At 50.4% G+C, this 22,976-nt stretch overlaps 1 protein-coding gene across 1 annotated transcript in view; it reads right to left on the bottom strand.

The window, feature by feature from the left end:
• The window catches only part of GALNT10 (polypeptide N-acetylgalactosaminyltransferase 10), a 184,960-nt gene extending 162,764 nt beyond the window's left edge, over positions 1 to 22,196 (bottom strand). Inside the window, exon 1 of the mRNA XM_024576959.4 lies at positions 21,882 to 22,196. Within this exon, the coding sequence (XP_024432727.2) occupies positions 21,882 to 22,040 (159 nt within the window). The 5' untranslated portion in view covers positions 22,041 to 22,196. The remainder of the gene's footprint in view (positions 1 to 21,881) is intronic.
• Between the last annotated feature and the right edge of the window lie 780 nt (positions 22,197 to 22,976).

Here is a 22,976-nt window from a genome sequence, read left to right as displayed (position 1 = left end):
TCCCCTCCATTCTGTGGCATGCACTCTGTGGTGGGAGGTATGCTGGGAGCCTGGGGCTGTGACAATCAGCCAGTCACACAGACACAGCTCTGGAGAAGAGAAGTGCACACATCTCCAGGAAGGCAGGTTGTGAGGAGAGGCAACCAAGGATGGGGTTGGGACCATGACACCCACAGGCACAGGGTGCCATGGGGACCCACCCAAACTGAGGAGAGCTGGGTAGTCAAGGGAGGGTCTTCTGGGGAAGGTGAGGACTCAGCACAGACCTGAAGCACGCAGAGGACCTGGCTGGGGGAAGCCCAAGGTGGGAGCAAGTCCAAAGCCTGGGAACCCTAAGAACCTGCATCTGGGGAGTGGGTGGGCTACAGCTGGAGTCACAGGGCCTGCGGGGGAAACCAGGAGATGCTGACTAGAGAGGCTGGCAGGGGCAGGTCATGCAGAGCCTGGGCAGCCACACCAAGGATGCTGGACTTTATCCTAAAGGCAAGGGCTACGAGCAGGGTAAAGACATGACCAGACTTGTGTTTCAGCTGCTGCGTGCTGAATACACTGCAGGAACAAGGCAGCGGGAGGAGGCTGCTCTTGGCTGCAAAGGCTCAGTGCTGGGGGTGCTCAGCACAGTGAGTAGGGGGGCCCAGCTTTTGGCTTCTTATCCCAGGTCCCACTACAGAAACTTGGGGCTGGGAAAGCAGTAACCAGTCCTCACCTACACACCCACCTGCTTAATTCTGGGCTGCTTGCTTCCTTCTGTTTGCTTCTGTCTGTCTTTGGAAGGGAGATGGAGCCTGCAGGTTGGTCTTAAAAGTATCAAGAAGAAAAGGCAAGAAGGTTCCAGAAATAGCTCAGAAGAGAAACACCCCTCATGCTTGCGTTTGGGAACAGAAATGCACTCTTAATAGCAATTTACTTGGCCAGCATTCCACAGTTTACAACACTTTCGATCACCATACCTTTTTGGAGGGTCCCAACACTCCTGGGAACCAGACACTCCCATTTTAGAGAGGAGGAAACTGAGGCCCAGAGGGCTTCAGCACCCGATGCAAATATACACAGAGAGCTGGAGACAGCGGAGGCTAGGAATGCATTCCACAGCTCTTTATTGCTATTGATCCTTGAGCCCACGGGGACTGTAATTAATTAAAATGTCTTTCCTCAGCACTGGAGACAGTGTACTGGAGAATTCAATGAAAACGATCTGCCCAGTGTGGAAGTGTTTCATCCTGAAGTCCTGGGAGGGCTTCTGAAATGAGGGAGGGACCAGCTACCAGGCATGGAGGGAGAAGATGCTGTAAGCCTGATAGGAAACGTCATCCCTGGCTGAGAAACATCCACTCCGAGAAGCCTGAGACTGTGCAGCTGAGGCCCTTCTCTGCTCTTGGGAGGTGGGGTAATCCTGCTCCCAATGGAACAGGGGGGTCCAGGCTGAGATGGGAAAGGTGCTGGCAGGAAAAGAGGGACAGATCGCCTCAAATGCTTCCCTTTCTTCCACCCCACCCCCAACATTTCTACCCAGGGCAAATCAGGTGAGTTAAACTGTATAGTTCATTTGTAGAAAGGAAAACAGTTTCCAAACACTGTTATCACAAACAAACAGCTATTTTTGAGACCTTACAACATGCCAGGCAATAGCCCTGCCTGTAAAGTCTCGCAATGAATCTTTAGCATAAGTCTATAAAGTGGGTGCCCATAATCTCCATTTTATAGGTGGGAAAACTGAAGCTCAGAAAGTTTAAGCATCTTCCTTAAGGTTCAAACAACTATGACAAGTGACAGAGCCAAGGTCCAAATCCAAGCCTTTCTGACTGCTGGGCCGTTGTTCTGCTTGAGGAGGGGGTGGGGTGCAAGCGAGAGACCCCCTCACCAAGTCGGGGTGGATGACGGGGGAAGGAGGGGTGCTCTGACTATGTATGTATGTATGTATGGAACTATGTATGTACGGAACTTGCATTAATTTTATTTCAGTTAGGAGGCAAGCTGGACCTCTCTCCATCTCCTCTCCTACCTGCATTCCTGAGATGAGAAAGGGAGGGACAGACACAAGAGCAGACCCAGGGAAGAGGCTACAGAACCTCCAATCCTCAAAGCACTCAAGCGCCCCATGCTACCTCCGCCTCCCTGCCCTCACACAACACATCCTGCGAGCAGGGGGCAGGAGGTGATAGCCTCATTTTCCAGGAGGGCCACCTGACCTGCCAGAGGTGACAGAATGTGCTAATCCTGGGCTCCATCAGCCTCACAGGGGTTTAGGCTGAAGCCATTGTAGTTCACAGAGGCTGGGAAGGACAGGAGTAGAGTCGGTGAGATCGCCCAGACTGGGGAGAAGGTGGGAGAGAGGTCCAGGGAGAGGAGGCAGAGGAAGGAGATGGCGGCTCCTGGGCCTCAAGGAAGCCTGGGGCGGTCTGTGCATCACTGCAGGTGCTGCGTAGCTGCTGCGGTGGTTTTTATGGGCCAGCTACCCAACAGGCCTCTGCGCACATGGGAGAGACAGTGGGCAGCAGGTAAAAGATGGTGATCTTATAATTAAAGCATGACAACCTGTGGTTGGGCAAAGGGGACAATTTCTCACTCATGATGACAGGAGAGGGACACTTCCGCCCCCCATGGGTCAAACAAAAATCTAGCAGGAAAAGTCTGCCAGGATCCACTCACAAGTAAAAAGCAGCTGCTTGAACATGAACATGAAAATATAAATGGAGTTGCCAGTAGGTAAGCCTTCGAAAGCAAATACTGTACCATGTTGTTATCCATCCTGCCTGGGGCACAGTTTAATCAGTAAGCCAGGGTGGACTAGAAGAGGGTAACGAACTACTCTAAGAGATGCCACCTTTGGTTTTTTTGAAAGGCTAGTAGGTTTTCAGTAAGTACAGTCTAAATGGAGAAAGTTGCATTTTATTATAAATTTAAAACTTTCAAATTAATAACATTCTTTACTGTAAGTTAACCAGTGAGGACAATGAGGCTGTTTTGATCGACATAAACAATTTAACCTCAGGAATTAAAGACAACAGAGCTTCCAGCTTACATCTGCCTCAAAGTACCATTTCTTTATTTTGCTTTATGTTGAGAACCTTTCTGATGTTTTGATGAATAAGTAGATGCATTTCTTTTTTTTAACACAGCTTGCCCTACAACCTCTGGCTTCTAGTCAATTAAACAGACACTGGAAGAATAAGCTGGTGACCTTCAACATGTAAAAATGTGATATAGAGCCCTGGCTGGTGTGGCTCAGTGGACCAGGTGCTGGCCTGAGAACCTAAGGGTCACTGGTTCAATTCCTAGGCAGGGCACATGCCTGAGTTTCAGGCTGGATGTTTCTTTCTCTCTCTGTCTCCCTCCCTTCCCCTCTCTCTAAAAATAAATAAACAAAATCTTTTTTTAAAAATGTGACATATAACAACACATAGAAGTGGTTTTTAAAAAATGTTCTTTCTTATTGGTGCAGCGTTAAGAAGAGTTAACAGCATTTGAAACAATGTTTACAGAGTCCCTGAAGCACCCACTCGGACCTCCACAGACAGCACTGGCTGGGATGGTCTCTGAGGCCTCCCAGCGCTGGCCCGCTGCCTCCCCATCATATCTTGAACAGAAAGAAAGGAAAATCCCTGTGGCAGATGCAGGCCTCCCCACCTCCCCAACTTCAGAGGAGGAAGTGAGGAGCGGGAGGAGAGAAGGTAATAATTACTGCCACAGACTGTACCTTTTCAGACAAGTCCACAAACCTAGAGCTAGAAAAACCACCAGCTGAAACAGAGAAAGGTACTCAGATGCCCAGAGCTAAGAGGGAGGGTCCTGCCAGGTCCTCCTCCTGCTCCGGGGCTGCACCCTCGGCCCTGTAACTCAGGAGTTTCTGGAACAGAGCTACCGGATCCCCCTGCACAAGCAATTCAAACACTTCGGAGAGCAGCTAACACACCTGCAGTAATGTGTGGAAGGCAGAGCTGCACAACGTATGCCACGGCACGCTCCTTTATTTTCAACCACGCCATTATTCCTTTGCTGTCTATCTTCGGGAGAAGAAAAATCACTGATCTACCCTCTGTCTAGAAGAACTGAAGGGCTGGGGGGATTAGGAGAAAGAAGAGGGAGAGGTGGTGACCTCCTCATCCCTGGAGCTATTCAAGGCAAGACTAGCAGACTGCCTTTGAAGGCTGCTGCAGAGAGGATGCCTCCCCAGGGCGAGACGGTGTGCTGAATGATTCCTATGGTTCTCTTCCAACTCAACCTCTGATTCTAAAAATAAAAGCGACCCTTTAAAATTTATTTTTTTAAAAAAACACACAAGTTACACATGTACGTGATCATATCTCAGTACCCACGGCTGTATAATGGCGTTTACAGAGCATTTCCCCCCACGTGTTCTCGCAGGTAATCATCCCGGCAGCCCTGCAACACGGCCGTTACTGTCAGCATTCCCATTTTAGAGGTGGGACAGGGCCTCTGAGTTTAAGTAATTGCTCTGAGGTCAGACAGCTGAGAGCAGAAATCGCTGAGGGCTCCAGGCTCCGCTCTGACACCTCTCCTCCTCCTCCTCCTCCTCCTCTTCCTTTATCCTCTCCCCTTTTTGCCTTCCAGTGACTACAGTTTAACAATGGGAAAATGGAGGAGAGACAGAGAAGGAGCCTCCTAGACAGGTAATTGACTGGCTCCCCACCCCCCCATCACTCTGTGCCACCAGGTGACTCAGGGAGGGCTTACTCATAACCTTGGTGGGGAAGGGATATACTGGGATGTGCAATCACTTTTTTAAAGATTGGCTCATGTGTATCCGAATTTTAAAAAGAAAAAAAAACAGTCCCTTTTTTAAATTTAAAAAAGGAAGCGTTTTAAAGTGAGAAAACGAAAGGAGGAAGATTTTATTTTTCCCTTTTTGCAAAGTAGGTTCTGTTACTCTCACGAGTGGAGGCCAAGTGCACGCAGCTTCTGAGATCACAGTGAATGAAACGTTCGGGTGAATTCCACAATGAACCAGCACAGAAGACAAATGCCAATTCATTAAGAAAGAAAAAAAGATTAATTCTAAAAGATATGTCCTCCAAGTTGGTTATCAGATTTGAATGTTCAAAAAGAACTATCTGGTTCTTGATGTGTTTGGAGGCTGTTCTGAGTCTCAAAATTCAGATCAAAACTGATTTCTCTCAAAAATGTTTTAGCAAAGAGGGTGTAGGTGGCAACGAGGAGGGAGGAGTGACTTCCATCAAACAGCCTTTCTGTATTCCAATCGCTTAAGAAGCCACAATTCCTCGGTTGGAAGGGAATGAAGAGTCCCAAAGCTCTTTGCCAGAATTTTATGGTTTTCAAAACACACCCTCTCTCCATCTTTCTAACGGAGAACTCTGGAGGGGATGTGTTGCCAAGCCCCTTTTGTAAAAGAGGCCTTAGTGCCCAGAAGGGCTTAATAATTGGCTCAAGGACATCCTGCTGATTCTCAGTCCAGTGTTCCTTGCTTCTCGAAAGGAAAAGCACTTCCAAAGAAAGTTGCCAACTCAAGTTCTGCTTCCTAAGCCTCAGCGTGGCCACCGCCTGGGCTTCTCTGTCTCAAACCTCTGTAAGAACCAAACACAAAGAACTTGAGGACAGCACAGCTGTGTGTTTGACTCTGAGCTGGTGACAACAGCAGTTGCAGCGAATGCTCACCACAGGCTGGCGCTGTGCTGAGGACGCTGAGCAGTTTTACATGCATTTTACGGATGAGGAAACCGAGGCAGAGAGCTTAAAATCACTTGCTCAAGGCTCTAAAGTGCTCAGTAGAGAAGCTGGAACTTCAACCTACAGGGGCCTGTGGTTTGAACCCCTCTGCCACTTACTGGCTGTGTGATCTTGCACAAGTTATCTAATTGCTCTAAACCTTACTTTTGTGATCCGTAAAATGGGAATAATAATAGCAACCCCTTAAGGCTGCTCAAAGCAATAAATGAGATAACATAAACGAAGCACTTGGCATCGGGACTGCCCATTGCACAATTCTAAGGAGTGTTGTTCACAAATGGGGGTGTGGTGCAAGGCAGTACTGCTTGGCACAGCGCCCACCACAATGAAAATGCCCAAATGCGGCCGTCAGGACTCACGATCATTGTACGGACGGCGCCAATAATGACGGCCGACCACCGCTCTGAAAGCTCCCCTTTGTGCTCCATTATGACTTAGTTTTCTATGGGCTACCTTGGTTCTTATAACCGAGATCAGAGCATGTCTCGCTTCCCCAAGCAGATGTAAACTTCTGCAGGGTGGGCAGTGCTCCGTGGCTTGCATCCCTTGGATCACCTGTAGTGCCAAGCACGCAGCAGGCCCTTGGGAGCTGCGGTGGTTTTTTGATGTCCAATAGCTCTTCCAGAGTCCTCCCTTCAAGAGGTGTCCATGACACTGTGCCACTTCGAAGACTAGCTCAGACAAGGACTTGTGGCTTCTGGCTTGCTCTCTCTCAGACCACCTGCTCTGGGAAAAGCTAACTGCCACAGGAAAGGGACACTCAAGCTTCCTATGGAAGGGTCCGGGCACTGAGAAACCGAAGCCTCCTGCCGACAGCCATGTGAGTGAGCCACCTTGGAAGTTGAGACTCGGATGACTACAGTCCTGGCCCTCATCTTGATTGTAATCCCACAAGAGACCACGAGCCAGAAGCACCCAGCTGAGCCCGAATTCCTGACCCACAGAAACTGTGAGATAATAAACGTGTGCTGTAATAAGCTTCTGAATTTTGAGATAATTGTTATACAGCAATATATAGCCAAAGCAGGAACCACATGGGAGTTTCACAGCAAGCAGACGATGGGAAAGTTGTAGTTTTAGGGGAGAAGGAACAATCCTCATACTTGGATGACAGCTTCCCTATTATTAAACTAAAAGGGAAATCAGATGAAAGTCTAGAGATGGGCAAGCTTCGTGCATTCAGGCTTTGGCTCAGAAATCACCGTAGGGAAGGAGAGGCGGGGAGTGGAGATGAGGACTCTTCAGCTAAGTGAGGCTGGCGGCACAGCTCAGCACTCCACTCCCTCAAACGAGGCGAGGGCCCTCAGCGCAGCAGCAGGAGGGCCGCAGCTCCGTCCTGCTGTTCCCGCCCCAGCCCCAGGGCCATAGGGCAGCCACACAGCCCTCCTCGGAGCGCCCCACAGGGGCAAAGCCCCTTCCTACCCTCCTGCCTGTGCACTTGGGTGCAAGGGGTCCTCCTCTTAGCATCCCTTTCCCCTTTTGTTCATGTATTTCACTGAATTTTTAATAACTTTTTACAGTGAATAATTCCAAACTTGCAGGAAAGATGCAAGAATAGCACAAGGAACTCCTATGTATCTTTCCTCCATGTTCAATGCTACCATTTTCCACTTTCGTTTATCATCTGTCTCGCCATCTCCTCCAACTATCTATAGCTGTAATTTTTTCCTGAAACATCTGACACAAAGTTGAAGACACAATAAGCTTTTATTCCTAAATTCTTCAGTGTGTAGAGGACGTCAAAATCAGAAATTTGACACTGATATAATACTATTACACAACCTATAAGTGCATATCCAAATTTTGCCAGTTGTTCCTATAATATCCTTCATGGCTATTTTTTTTTTTTTCTGATTCAGAACCTAATCCGAGGTTGTTCATTCATTGTTTTCTTTGATCAAATATGCCATATGCCTGGCACTGTGTAAGGCACTGGCGAAAATATGAGGGGAAGAAACAGACAACCCGACTCTGGTTTATTTGAGCCAAACTCAAGACACAGGCCAGGGAGGAAGATCTTAAATGCTCCTAGCATGGCCATTTTGAAGTGGAGGAAATGAGGAAACAAAGATATTCAGGAACTTTCCCAACAGTTAGTAAAGGGCAGAGCTGGATTCAAACTCAGGCAAACCTGTGGCCTTGCAAGCCTGGGGGTGAGGTGGGGAGGGGGTGAGGAGAGAGGAAGCAGCAGGAAGATTGCTGGAAGGCTACTGTGCGTCCCCCACCATGTTCTCAGAGCCCAGTGCCCAGTGCCCACTCCACTGACTGCCCACACCCCACTGCCCTGGAACTATCTGCCTAGCAGTCCAGCTGGTCCTCAAGGGCAGAGACCATGTCCCTTCCTCCTGGAATGTCAAGTGCTTAGCAGAAAGCCAGCCTGGGCACATTCAGTATTCAGTCAAAATCTGCTGGCTAAAGGACATATTGAAGGAAGCAGAACTTCAGACACAAACGCCAGCTAAACAGGCTGAGACTTCCAGTCGCATCCCTTTGCCTGGAGCACTCCGGCCTCCCTAGTCCTGTCCTGGGAGCTCCTCTGTCTCACCTGGCCTCACAAGCAGACATCTGACAGTGTTGACAAAATGACCTCCTGGGTCTCTTTCAATTCTTGAACTGCAGGACCCATCAGAAAGCAAATCGGTTCCCATGATTTCTCTGCCCAGCACGTGTGAGAACTGCAGGGTGCTGGGCCTGTGGATCTGGCCCCACCAGCGTTCCTGCCTCTCCCAGGCCTGCTCCTGGCTTTACCCTGTAGGAGCCAGCAACACCGCACTTGGGAGACCCTCCCCACACCATGCTGTTTTCCCCATTTTGGGCTTGAGGCTGTGCTCCTCACCCTGCCCCCCGCCCTTATCCTGCCAGGCTAAACCAGCCCACTCAGCTTCAAAGCCTTAGGGAAGGATCCCCTCCCTCCGAAACCTCCACCTGCCCTGCCCACCTGGTGAAAGGACTCTCACAGAACCTGCAGCTACTGGAGAGATCCCCCTGTACTCTGCCCGACCTGCCTGGTGAGGGCAGCCAAGGGCGGAGTAAAGGCTAAGAACTCTGCAGGGCAGTCACAGCTCCATCAGTGAACAGCTGGGTGACCCTGGGTGCAACATTTCCTCTGCCCAGGGCTTTGTGCCCTCGTGTTAAAATGGGGGTATTTATAGTGTGTTTGCTATGAGGATTAAGAACAATGACATATACAACGCACTTAACACTGTGACTGGAAGAAGCAGCCTACATAATAGTTACTACTATGAGTGTCTGAAGCTGAGAGGCTGCAGATTATGTATTTGGGGGCCTCACCACCTGACAAGGTGTCTGGACTACAGCAGACGTAGTGGGTGAATGAGTGGGCTCACCCTCTCTCTCTACTCCCATGGCCTCTGAACTGGTCCCCTGACCTCCACTGGAGGTCCCCTGCATTGCCATATGCACTCTTCTGAGGCACCCCTCTGACCAGGTCCTTCTCCACACAAAAACTGTCGATGGCTTCCCCGTGTGCCGAAGTCCAGGGCCCCACCTCCCCGCAGTTATTTCCTAAGAGACATCTGAAGGTTCAGTGACTCCGGGTTACTCCCTGCTCCTGGAACGGGTTCCTTTCTGCCACCAGAGAGGCCCTGATCCTACTGTGTACAGTTTTCCAAATTCCTAACCTTTCTCAGGGCCACCACCTTTCAGAAGTCCACCCGGACTTCAATCAGTGTGTTCTGCTCCTCCTCACACCCACACCACCAGGCTGACTCCTCCTGCAGTATACGAATGCTCTGCCTTGTGCACTACATCACCTTGAACTTGTCCATGTCCCCCTGCAGACAAGGAGCTCTCTAAAGGCGAGGGCTGTTTCCTATACCTATCACACTGTAGCCCCCCAAATCAACTGTGTTGGGACCCAGGATGAAAATAAATTGTTGAAATAACTGCAGTTGGAACTCAGAAAGAGAAAGATCCTGTATTTTGCCATGCGTATCGTGCACCCACGTTTCGGTGCGCATTATCCAGGGGATTATTATGCCCGTTGCTACACCCATGGTATGTAATGATTGTAACCCATGCACGATGAGCATCCTTATTTTTCCCTCAAAAAACTGGGCGAAAGTTGCGAATTATATATGGCAAAATATGGTAAAGAAGTTAAGTAAAAGGCAGTATGTACCATGTGTTTATTCATTGGTACTCAAGGCTAATAGATAAGTTTAAATTAAAAAAAAATAAAATAAATAAACTAACAAGGAGAGTAGCTTTAGTTAAAGAATGCATATATGCAGGGAAATACGCTAATCCTCTATGGGAAGAGAAGATTTTTCTCATGAATTAAAAAGGAATCAAAATCCCTAGAAGAGATTAAGACAATTATCCTGCCTTTGCAAAGTGTCTTATCCACTCCGCCCAAATACAACACAAAAACACACTCGTGTGCGCACACACAAAACAATCTGATGAAAATGGAAGGTGGTCTGTGTGTTGGTTTCCTAAGGCCACCTAAAAAAGTACCACAAAATCAGGGGCTTAAAACAACAGAGACATATGGTCTTACAGTTTCGGAAGCTGCAAGTTGGAAATCAAGGTGTTGGCAGGGCCACACTCCCTCCAAAGCCTCTTCCAGCTACCCCAAGCATTCCTCGGTTCTGGGTCTGTCCTCTTACAAGGGCATAGTCAGTCACGCAGGATTAAGGGCCTACCCTGGTCCAGGATGTCCTCATCTTAACTAGATACATCTGCAGTGACCCTATTTCCTAACTCCAGCCTGCTGCCTGTTTTTTGCGAGTAAAGTTTTATTGGAACTCAGCATGCTCACTCATTCAGGTCTTGTCTGGCTGCTTTTACACTGTAATGACAGAGCTGAGTAGTCACAGCAGAGCCCATGTGGTCCACAACACCTAAGATATTCCCTCGACTGAAAGAACAGATAAAATACTCTTGGATATGGACCTTCTAGAAAAAGGAGGGAGCCTGGGCCCACGTGGCAGTTGTCTGGGGTCTCTTCTCTTCAGCTGGAACCTCACCCAAGGGGCTGTCCTGCTGAGAAGGCTCCTTCAACATTACCTCCTCTGCCTAGAGAAGCAGCAAAGCACAGCACTATAACATCCATGTCACTAATGGACACATTACATGCTATACGCACTTCTACAAGTCAGAAATTAGTCCTCACTGGGAAGATCAGAGAAGACTTTCTGGGAGAGAAAAGTTTGAGAGGAGCTAGAAGAGGTGTCCTCTATGTCACCCTGAGCCAGAGTGGAGATTATCTAGCACTCTGCTGAACTAAAGGAAGTGGGTTCCCCATCGCTGAGGTGTTCAAGCCAAAGACCGCTGACTATGTGGGAGGGATGAGGTTGGGGAGATGGGACAAGATGAAAGACTGTCCCTTGGAATTGTGGATTCCACAGTGGTACCTTGCGGCTTCTTCAGTCTCATCCCTCATCATATTTGCTGAGAGGCAACATGCAGCAGAGGCGGTGGGAGTAGAGGGAGAGACAGAGAGACATACGGAGACGGAGACGGGGAGAGAAAAGGGGTGAGAACAGGGGAGGAGTGAAAGAGACATTCGCCGGAAGTCAGAGAGAGCCAGACAACCACAGAGGCAGGAAATCCACACCAGGCTTTTTTCCCTCTTAAATGGTACAGAGGAAAAAAGAGAGGACAAAAGTCTGACAATTAGGGTTAAAACTAATCAAATGTCCCTTTAATTACCTCCTGCTTGGCACCTAGCAGCCTTCTTAATGTGCCCATTGTTCCCTGGCAGGGCCGTTGGCAGCCTCACAGCAGACAGCGATATCTGACAATGGCCCAAAGTGCAGGGGGAAGGGGAGAGTTATCTGCACTCTGCTCAGGCCAGGAAGGTACTGTTCCCACTTTACAGGAGAGGACATGGAGGCCAAGAGAGGTGAAATGACTTGCACAGGCATCGATAAAGCATGGTAGTTAAGAACACAAATTTGAGAGCCGGAAATCCGAGTTTCAGTCCCACGGCTTACTTCCTCTGCATCCCTGGAAGGTACTTACTAAAGCTTCCTGAGCCTCACTTTTCCTGTATGCAAATGTAATCTTGCACTCACCTCCCGGGGTTATCACCCTGGTGCAGGGAGCTGGGCACAGTGCATGGCACACAGCAACTGCTCAATAAACTAATGGTCGTCATCATTACTGCTGTGGAGCCAGAACTCAGGAAAAGCCTTGCTCTTGGCCTGGGACTGTGCCCCACACCACACCCACTGTCATACCAGCAGCCACGGGCAACTCGAAGGGAAGGTTCCTGAAGGGGGGTGGAGCTGCAGCCACTCCTGCCCTGGCAAAGGGCCCTGGCCTCAGACACACGTGGCTGTGTTCAGCTGCGCTGCCTCACCCAGTGAGCTCTGGGCCCGCACTGCTCTCACACAGGCTCCCTCCTTTCCTGAGCCGCCCCCATGTGCCTTTCAGGCCCCCTCACCCAGGGAATGTGGGCAGTGCCACTGCTGCTGGGAAAGCCATCTTTCCTCTCCTTTCATGGACTCCTAGCAACCCCCCTACCCCCCAGGAACAGAAATGCACATTCTGAGGTTTCCTGACATGCCAGGAAGCACAGGTGGAAAACAAAGTGGACCCTGTGCTCACTCCACTTCTACCAAACCTACAGCAGCCCCTGACCCAGCTGGAACAAACTCTTAGGCAGGGTGGACCTCCAGCTCAGAGTACCTACAGACACAGAGAAGCAAGGTGAGTTCTTCTTGGGCTCAGACGGAGCAGGAACATTGGATGTAAACTTAAGTGAGTCTGTTCAAGAGCCTAAGGTTTATTTACAGGATCTGACAGAAGTAAAGCCTGCTTGAGTGTAATATGGGTGTAATAATTTTTAGTTTTAGTTTGAACATTTCACCTAAAATGTCATATGGTGTGCTTGAGTGTGATATGGTTATGTTACAGAATTACATGCTTATGATTTTGTAGTAAACAAGGGGAGTTATTTAGGCTGGACCCTGTATTTACATTTCCAAGTAACCATCTTTTTTTTCTCTCCTGAGAAATACATTAAGTTGGCAGTGAGAAGGATCAGCCTCAGCTTACTGGCTCTGTGAACAGTCATACCACCTATGCTCTTTGAACCCTGTTTTTTCCATCTCCAGAGAGGGGGCCATAAGCCCCGTCCTGCCTCCACCATGAGATAATCCAGGTCTGAGACCACAAAGTACATCAGGGCCATGGCCAAGTGGGGCGCTGGGCCTGGACGGGGGTGGGGGGATGCAGCTGCTACCAGGATCCAGCCACTTTTTGTGAACCTGGGCCCTGACACTAGACTTTTCAGTTTTCCCCCAAAAGCCAGAAAGGAGAATTCTTTTTAAGTGTGAAATATTTTCCAATGTTTACATACTGATAACTTACTAACATTTAAAATAAAGACACCCAGCCATCTAGGGGCTGGCACTAGGTGAGCCACAAAACCTGTCTTTGGGCCACACCTGCCCACGGGCCGCTGGTTTACAATCTCCATTAAAGTGTACACATAAGGTTTTTAAAAAGTAACATAAAGGTCAAATAAAGTAATAAAAGAAGCTTTCCAAAGAAGACAGCCTTTAAGGTTCATTATCAATAAAATAACCAGGAATCCAGACGACAGACCCTGATGCCCCAACAACAGTCACTAATTTTTCACTAAAGTTAGGCACCAAATTTAGAAACTGGTTATTTCACAAATAGATGTGCACACACATACACATTTTAACTGTCAGCAGCTGACTCTGATCAATACTCAGGAGGGAACTTGCAAAAATAACAGTTTTCAGTTGAGCACATACAATGTGCTTTAGCAGCAGGAAGTAATTTTCACACATACTCCCCCGCCAGATGTTTCCAACCTGTTCCTTTAAGAAACCACCTTCCTCCAGCCCCTGTCAGCCCTCTCTGCTCAGGAGCCAGCCCCCTCTGCTCAGTAGCCTGTCTCTTCAAGGAGGTCGACATTGTAACCCATGGAGGAGACCCCACAAACACACAGCGCTGTGAAGTGGGCTCTCCGGAGGCTGCCCAGGGAGGCTCCCAGGAGGCGTGGGCGGCTGCTGTAACCTGCCCTGGCACTGCCACCCGGGCATGCAACTGAGGGAAGAGCTTTCCAGAGCCAAGGCTCACGGGGCCCTGGGCAATAACCTCCCACTGTGGTCTCATGTCCAGGGGGAGACGGGGGACTCAACGAGGTCACAGGGCCAGTGGGTGGCGAGGCAGCAGAAGGAAGCCTCAGGCTCTGTGCTCCACTCTGCATGAGACACTGGGGTTGGGATCCTGTTGCCGCTGCTTTCTAGCTGTGGATATGTCACTGAACCCTCTGCACCTCAGCGTTCTCACCTTTAATGTAATTTAATCATGCCCACAGCACTATGAAGTAGCGGTCGCTGTGCTCATTTTCGGAGAAGAAGGCTGCAGCTCCAAAGGTTGGACACAGAGCTCGCAAGGGGCAGAGGTGGGCCTGGTTCCCAATGCCACACTCTCTCCAGCTCAAGGGAGCTGTTCTTAAGATCTGCATAATGCCACCCCTTCCCAGGGAGGCCCCAAGTTCAGTACCCCTGCTCCCCCCACCACCACAGAGCTCCCTTCCTTGAAGACCAAGGACTTCAGAGGAAAACGAAGCTTTAGGGCCCGCGAGACCATGCAGCCCACAGCAGAGGGATTCTGAAAGTGTACTGCCCATCCCGGATCTAGATCTCAGATCCAAACCCTGAGCTGCTTTCCCTGACACAGTGCCACTGCTAACAGGCTCCACAGGGCTCCCCTGGGAGCACTGGCTGGCAACTCAGGAAACTGCAGATAAATCCACTCCCCAGGAATAGAAGTTCAAATGTAGGTCCCCAGGTGCTCCTGGGGAGAGGTGTGTGAGCCCTTGGGGAAGGCGAAGTCTGCCTCTTGGGGGGGCTGGCAAGTTGGGGACGTGGGCAGAGGGAAGAGAGTGCATTCCCGAATGCACTCTGAATAGCTTTTGTTAAATACAGGGTTCCTCGGCCCAGCCCTCAATGGCCAGATCATGCCCCTTGGGCACAGGGGCCTTGCAGTCTCCAACTTAACAGGCTCCCCAGGGATTCTGAAGCACCATGCAGGTGGAGAAGAACCATTCCTGCACCAGGCCAGCAGTTACTGGGTACCGACACTATCATCCACTCACTTGCCTTGGCAAATGAGTGGGCGAGCAAGACAGAGGTTAGCTCCTGCCTTCAGGAGCAGCCAGTCTGGACAGATTAAAAACAATTACTACACTGCAAGATATATTTATAGAAGGGACTCTGAGACGCCTGACTCACCCTTGCTACCCCAGGCTGCCACAGCAGGGGTGAGCCAGGTTAGGAGGGAGATAGCAGGGAAGAAGGATGTCAGAGGCAAGGGAGCAAGTATGTGGAGTCCTAGAGGCACCAGGAACACACTGGCAGGTGCAGGAGGGGAGAAGCAGGACAAAAGACCAGGCTGGATCTCCCTGGAAGGGTCTTTGATCGAGGTAGGCAGGTAAGAAACTCAACACTTGGGGGCTCTAAGACCTGTTAGAAACCCGAGGGCTGAAGGGACCAAAGAATACTTCCTAGAAGGAAGCAAAGGATGGGGGTTCTCTCCCAGGGCAGGAAGCAGCAAGCTCTCTTGACAACTCAGGGAGTTGTCTCTCCCTGACAACTGCTCCAGACTTCCAAGAATCAGGGAGCAGGGCTCCTGGAGCAGCCTGCGTGCAGTCTCCTCCCCACACCCAAGCATCAGAGGCTGCCTGGCCCTGCTCCACTTCTGAAGCCTGTGCCACTAGGCCAACCAGCCATGCTGTGATTGCTCACCCTTCAAACCACAACAATCTAGCATCCCTCCCCACCTTGCCACAGCCCTACAAACTGCCCCACAGCATCTCAGCCCAGGAGAATCGGCTCCCTCATCTGTTCCTACCCATGAACCATTGTTACTCCTTGACAAGTTGTACAGGTAAAGGGCCTAGTTCATCCATTGCCTAGCAGAACAAGTGCTAAATAAATGGTAGCCACTATTATTATTAACATTATCGTGTTCAGCATCGTCGTTCTTAGTATCATTTTATGACGTGGCTTTTATCGCCACCCCGAAGAAAATTCAGCATTTGACACTCAGAATTCTCTCAAAACCGAAGGGAAGGAAACAAACGGGCCTGCCTTTTCCCCTTCCTTCTCCTATCTGTACGCAGCAGAGGGCAGCAAACAGGAACCACCCAAAGATAAGACAGAAGAGAGACACAGGGAGAGAAAGCTACACACTCATACATACACACCCACCCACCCGAGTCTCCCAAAGTATGAACACTCCGCCTCCTCCAGCTCAGAGGGCCAGGCAGGAAAAAAGTCAAAGCTGAAGAAACAGAAGTTCTTGTTCAACTGGAGAGAAATGTTCAATGAATTGACTTAATGTGTATGTGTCGGGGAAGCGGGAGGCAGCTCTTAGGGCGTCTGTGAGGGAGAAGAAAGGAGGCAACAGAACTCGTAAGAAAGATGAAATAAAGGCCGCTTTCAACTGCTCCTCAGCTCAACCCCTGAGTGTAGGATTGGGCAAGCATTTGCACCGAAGCTGTCCACAGAAGGAAACTGAGACCCATAGAGTTAACCATCACAGCCAAGGGGGGGTGGGGGAGGGGGGAACGGGCAGAGCTGAGATGAGAATCAGACCTCCAGACTGCAGGTTCAGTGACCAAAACTGAGTCCAGGATGGCAAAGGGCCAAGTCTGATTCCTCAACAGTAGCTGCCCGGGACACTGTGTCGGCAGGATTCTGAAGAAGACATTTGTTGGCCTCTTGCCTGGATTCCATTTCCCTTCCTCCCCACAAGAGCGCCCAGATTCTTCTCTGGGGAGTTTCTCTTCCTATGATTTGGGTGGCCTGACCTGACCCCTAGCTTCAGGGCAAGTTAAATCTATCAGCATAAACTGCAATGGATTCAGAGAGCACATTAGAACCAAACGGGGTCAATAATACCTAAGGAGATCTTGGTAGGACTTGTAGGAATAAAGCTTCCTCTCTCTCCTACAGAAGCTATCGGGGAAGACAGACTAGACTCACTTCTAGGGTCTGGGAGTGGATATGAGATCAGAGAGAGCTGCGGCTGTGTTTTGCTACCGTGGGGGCTCAGTCTAGGATATGGACCTCTGGATCACACCATACCTTCGGTCAGCTGCAGTAACAGGAGCTAATAAATAAGTTCCCATACTCCTGTCAGCCCACCTGGCTTAGTTCATTGTTTCCTGCAACTGACAGACAATCTGAGGCGGCTCTTAAACTGAGATTAGCTCCGTTCTTTGAACTCCTCTAATTCCCTGCTGGATCGCTTTGCCACCTCAAAATTTAATCCATTTTACTTGCTTTAAAACTATAAAATGTGGGGAGGAAAATTTAAAAGCCAGTTAAGTTCCAGTGGAGAGTTGGTCTCAGTAAGTACCAGCTTCCAAAACTGGGAGTAATAATCTTGGCTCATGAGGGAAATGATGGTGGAGAAGGGTCTTAGTATGTGGAGGGAAAAATATTCCTAGTAGAATAGAGTAAGAATCTGGAGAAGAACTGAGTTCTGCTCTGCATGCCTCTCTCTGTGAACTGATTTCCCCTCTCCTGGGCCTCAGCTTCCATACCAATAAAACAAGGGGGCTGGACCAGATGACTCCTGGAGTCCCCTTCCTGCTCTGAGACGTCTCATCACTCAGCAAACATGTTCAGACTGTTTTCCGAGTGCCAAGCCGTATGCTCTGTGCTAGAAGATGTGGTTCCTACTTTAAGATGTTCTGGGAGGGAAGGCCACAATGCACTCCTTGGCCCCAGGGACTCAGGCACGTATAGGCTACCTCCTTGCCCCACTCCACTGGGCATGAGGGCAGTGGTTTTCGGAGAAGCAAGACTCTTATTTCTGTCTTCCCGGGGGCAGAGCCTTATCCAGCAGCTCTCCTTACGGGCTCTGACACATCTGTGGAATAGAGCATCAGATATATGCAAAATAAAAACACACTGCACACAGCATCCAAGTTTGGCTGCCAAGTTTGCCTCCAGGAGTGTTTAAGTGATGAGATCCTGATGCCATCTCTGTGTAAAAGTTGACTGTGGACGAGGTACAATTAGCAAGCTAGATGGTTATCTTTTAAATGGGCTTTTGCTTTTTCATTCCTGATTCCATTATTTTTTTATCGTGTCACTGCAGCCAACAGATTAGAAGCGGAACATCCTTAGACTACAGCCTGAGAGAAGGCATCAGGCTACACACGTCCCTAAGTAGTGGCCTCATGACAGGGTAGATGCGGAAGCCTGGCCGAACACACTGCTACTCTCCAGGCCTTTCTAACACATGCTTCCAAACAAACTCACAGAATCCAGGATGTTACAGTTGGAAAAGTCCTAACAGGATCCATTCCCTACAACACAAATGAGTTTCAACATGCCGTTAGCGCTACTTGAGTAGCAGTGTTGAGAAACAGTCTGAGGCCAAGTCTGGGCTTAATGGAAAAGAGATTGCTTAGTGATGTCTGCCCTAGCCAGGGAAGGGACAGCACCATGTAACACACAATTACCTTTCCCCTTCTGAACCTAAGCCCTCCCATCACAGATAAGGAATCCAAGGCCCAGAGAGGTTAAACCACTTTCCTAAGGTCACACAGTAAGTTTAGGGAAGGACAGAGAACTAGAACCCAGGCCTCTGTTCCCAGGCCTTCCTCAGCTGGGCAGGATAAGAGAAAGAATGCAGGCTGCCAGGCTTGCTCAGGTAAATCAACAATCCTTCCCCTGTGGCATCAGATTTCAGCTGAGCATGCAGACAGAGAAGTGATTAGCCCTCTAAAGGATCCCAGCCCCTCAGTGGAAAATGAAGGAAATCATTTCAAGGCTCCATTTCCATGGCACTTAACTTTCAGACTGGTAAGGCTCTGCCACCAGGAAGACTGACAAAGGGGAAAAAGTATTGATTTCTGGATGTTCTAAGAAGAAAGTTTACGATGAAAAATAAAGACACAATGAAAAAAACTCTTGACACTTGAACCCTAAGTCATTGTTATTCCATTATCCCACCAATTTCTATTCCACAGTCACTATTATCCAATGAAGTCATTTCTCACAAGAGATCATAGCTCAGACACGGGGAGGGACTGCATCCTATTTCCTAGCATGGGATCTGAATGGCCAGTTCCCATGTCTGGAGTATGAAATAGATTGCAGAATCAAACCAAGATGTCAAGCAGATGAGGGCTAGGAATGAGAGGGAACCCCAAATTACAGTGAAGACGGCTTCAAAACTGGCCTTTCTTGCTTGGTTTTGCAACTTTCAAAGCAGCCAGCTGAGCTGTCTGACCAGATGAATGTTGAAATCCTACCAGCATGATGTGTCCCTTATACATCAGCTGCCCTACCCAGCTCCAGAGGTGCACCCAGAATGAGCCGACGTGACAATTATGGAGACTTCAGATTGTGGCAGATGATAAATGCTGTTCATTTAAAACTCTGTATTCTTCAATCCAGTGGAGAAATCAAGGAGTTAAAGGACTGCTCAAATGGTGCATTTGTTACCCTCAAAGAAACTTCTCTCTAACCCACAAGGAATGTATTTTTCATTTGGATAAAGTCCTGTCAGACTTCCCTCCAGAGCCTCTGCAGTTATTTCTGTGAGAAAGATCAACGAGGTGCTCTGGGATAATTCTCAACAATTACAAGAGTGGCAGGCTGAGCTCAGAACTGGTCAGCCCTGTCGAAAGCAGCTCTGTGAGCTCAAGATGCCAGACTCCCCAGACAGCAGCCTGGCGTGTTCCGTGCACATTCCAGTGCACTGGGACGAGGGACGAAGCACTGTCGCTGTGAGAACTCAGCCTCTTCCCTCAAGGCCAGCTGACATTCAAACACAGGACTGGGGGCCAAGCCCAGTGCTGTGCATCTGCAGGAGAGAGGAACAAATGGGGGACTGTGTGGAAATTTGGCAGGGCGTTCCTGAAGGGCAGCAGATGAATGCAGAATCCTGTAGCACCTAGAAGAGCTTATCATTGGGGAAACAACTCCATTCTGCTGCTCCCAGGAAGCAAAGCGATTCCCTCTAAAGCAAGGATAATCAGTTGGCAACCCCTACCATTCCCTCCGAACCCAGTTCACCACTTCTTCCTCCTCCTCTTCATGATAGTGCACAGCAAAAGAAATGAACAAGAACTACACCTTCCCAGATGTGCCTATCTGTCCATTTCAGTTAAGGGCTCTGAGCAACGCCAAGCTGTTGCTTCCCTCTCTCTCTGTCCAAAAGGCTGCCTTACTCTGTGAACTCCCTCTTGCACAAGTGAGTAATTTACTTTGAAAGCTCAGGCCAAACTGGCGGTTAACCTTGACCTTCTCTCTACACATCTGGGTCTATAGAAAATGAGAATCAGGACGTCTCTGGCATCCACAGCAAATGAAATATGAGGGCTTTCTCCAGGCAGAGGCAGAATGTTATAAGCTATTTTAGAACTGGCTAGGGCTATTACAAAGGAGAGTTTGCACTTGGGCAAGGCAGTCTCCCCCCTTTACCTGGGACTGTGTCCAATATGGGGTCCCCACAGCTAGAGATACTACAAGGGGCTCCAACCCCAGCAGAAAAGTGGTCAGTGTACTCCTCATTGATTGATTGACTGCATCACAGAATGGTGGACCTGGACCAACAACCACATTGTACATAAGGAGAAAGGGAGGCTCACAGAGGGACCTGGGAGGTGCTGAAGGACAGACATGGCAAGTTAACGGTAGGGCAGAGGACAGAACTCTGACCTCTTGACCCTGATGTTGGCACAGGATGGGAACAGAAGAAAGATCTCATGAAGGAAAAACCCATCTGAATACAGTATTTAAGGGAGAAGTGTCTAAGTCGGCTGTCAGGGTTCGAACCAGGGATTTAGGAATGAGCTGGGCCCCTTAGTGTCAAACAGTGAGCTCTAGCAGAAGGATCATCAGGGCCTCCAGGATGGTTTGCAACAATAACCAGAGGGACAGGCTACACTCAAAATTGGTCAGCCCCGTCATAAGGAGCCCACCCTCTGTATTTGAGATGCCACACTGCCCCTACGGCAGCCGGATATTGGGAAGAGAAAGGAAAACCATCAGCTTAAAAGTCAGCCTCTTTGCTCATCCTGCCAACAACAATCAGTCAAATTTGACTCCTATGCACAAACTATCCGCTTCCCATGGGGACAAGGAAATCCTGGAACGAATCTGAAATGCCCCACTGTGTGAAACAGTTCGCCCATGCATACGTCCACGGGCACCTACTGAGCCAGGGGCTGGTGGCGTAGCAGTGATCAGACAGAGCTTCTGCTATCAGTGCACATGTGTGTGCAACACACAGTACACGCAAACACATGCATACATGAGTGAGTTCAGAGGAGGCAGAAACAACTAAGATCCTAGTCCTTGTTCTAAGGAACACCACACCTAAATTAGACTGGACAAGTTCAGAGGGGTCACGGGTACTCTGAGAAGGGAGGAGGAAGGCATATGGATAGTCCATTTTCAGGGCACTGGGCACAAATAGCCTTGGAAATTTGGTGAGTCCCTCCACCAGAGCCCTCACTTCTGGACCCCCAGAAGATCAGAGGCAGCAGGCCCCTCAAGGACCAGAAGCTCACCCCCTATCCCATCTCTAGGGCCTGAAGCTCCAAGGGGAACATGATCTTTGCATCCTCCAAGGATACCACAGGATCTGGGAAAGAAATAAGGCTGGGAAGGAGGGAGGGTGAACAGACAGGGAGAGCAGGGAGGCCCAGGTGTCTCTTTGGGCAGATGGGCAAACAGGAAAGGGGCTGACCTGAGTAGGGAACACCAGGATCAGCAGGTGGGGGGAAAACAGAATAGACCTGGACACCAAGCAGAAACACCGGGATCTCCAGAAGGAGGAGTTATCCTGGGATACAGGTATGCAGACAGGATCCTCCAGAAGAGAGAGCCTGGAAGTGGAAAGGGGATGCCTGGACATGGACAGAAAAAAGGATGGTAACCTACAGCAAGAAACAGACCTCCAGACCGGGTACTAGGAGTCCAGGATTCTAGTTCTGGCTCTGTCTCCGACGGGTGTGGGACCCTGGACAAGTCCCAGTCCTTTTCCAAACCTCAATTTCCCATCCCAAAAATGGAAAGAACAGAAGAGTCTCTGGCGCTGACTCTGAGAAGGCAGGGGAAGGCGAAGAAAGGAACCAAAACCTCCAAGTAAATTTGGGGAGAGAGTGTTCTCAACCACACGACAATTGGGGGACTCACCTGTCCGGCTGCAGGGGGCACCACCGCCCCCAATTCCCCGGGGGTGCCGTCGGGCTGCCGTTCGCGGTACAGCGCCCAGAGTCCCACGTTGGGCAGAAGGACCAGGGCCGCCAGCACCAGCGCCACCGCCTGCAGAAGCCGCTTCTCCTTCCGCCTCATCGGGGCCGGTCAGCCCCGCGGCGTCCCGCCGGTCCCGCCGCGCGGCCCCCAGCTCCAAGCGTCCACCCGTCCGCCAGCCCGCCCCGAGGCTGCAGCAGCTCGGCGAGGAGAAGCGGCCGCGGCGCCGGCCCCGCTCCTACTCCGCGGCACTTCCGCCGCTCGCCAGCCGGGGAGCCGGGCTCGGCCATCGCGTCGCCGCCGCGGGGGACGCATCCCGCCGTCCCCGTCGCCTCAATCCCAGGCGAGCCGCTCGCTCCCTGACGTCCTCCTGCAGATCATCTGCTGAGCTCCGTGTGGTACATACCCCAGCCTTCTCGCAGCTCTTTCTGGTCCGCCCGGGCGCGGCGGGGTCCGGGTGCAGACCGCTTCCCCCTCTCGGGCCGCGATGGTGCCGTCCGCTCCTCGGAGGCTCCCCCGCCCGCGGGAGCTTTGCGAAAGTCCGAGAGTTGGCGAGTTGGGCGCTCACCGGTGCGGGCTGGACGCTAGTGTGTCTTCGCGCGCTGGGACACGCGCGGGGATACCAAAGCCCTGGCCCGTAACCTCCGCTCAGCGTTCCCGTCGACAGCTTGCCAGCTCCGCGGGGATATGCAGATAGTTCTAGAGCCAGGCCGGACGCTCCGTGCCTGCAGTCGCCGGAACTGTGGCATCCCACCCACCTCGGCTCTGAGAACCTGCGGACTTAATGTGACTCCGGGGACTCTGTATCCCTAGGCCACCCCTGTGAAATGGGGCCGCAGCGGGCTCCACGCGCACTTTTCGGCTGGCCGTCCCTCGTTTTCTTCCTTTCGGAGTTCCTGGCGTTAGGTGCGAACGCCTTGTGTAAACTGGAGCTCTGCCTGTCTGCCGCCTGTCTGTCACCCCTTGCAGACCGGCGGGGAGGTTGCCGGAGCCTCTCTGTAGGGACTTTAGTCGCGCAAGCCCAACGTCCTTGGAGTT

This window comes from Desmodus rotundus, chromosome 6, assembly GCF_022682495.2.
Source record: "Desmodus rotundus isolate HL8 chromosome 6, HLdesRot8A.1, whole genome shotgun sequence".
NCBI classification, from domain to species: domain Eukaryota; kingdom Metazoa; phylum Chordata; class Mammalia; order Chiroptera; family Phyllostomidae; genus Desmodus; species Desmodus rotundus.
Note: the sequence above shows the minus strand (reverse complement) of the source record. Positions and strands in the feature narration are given on the sequence as shown.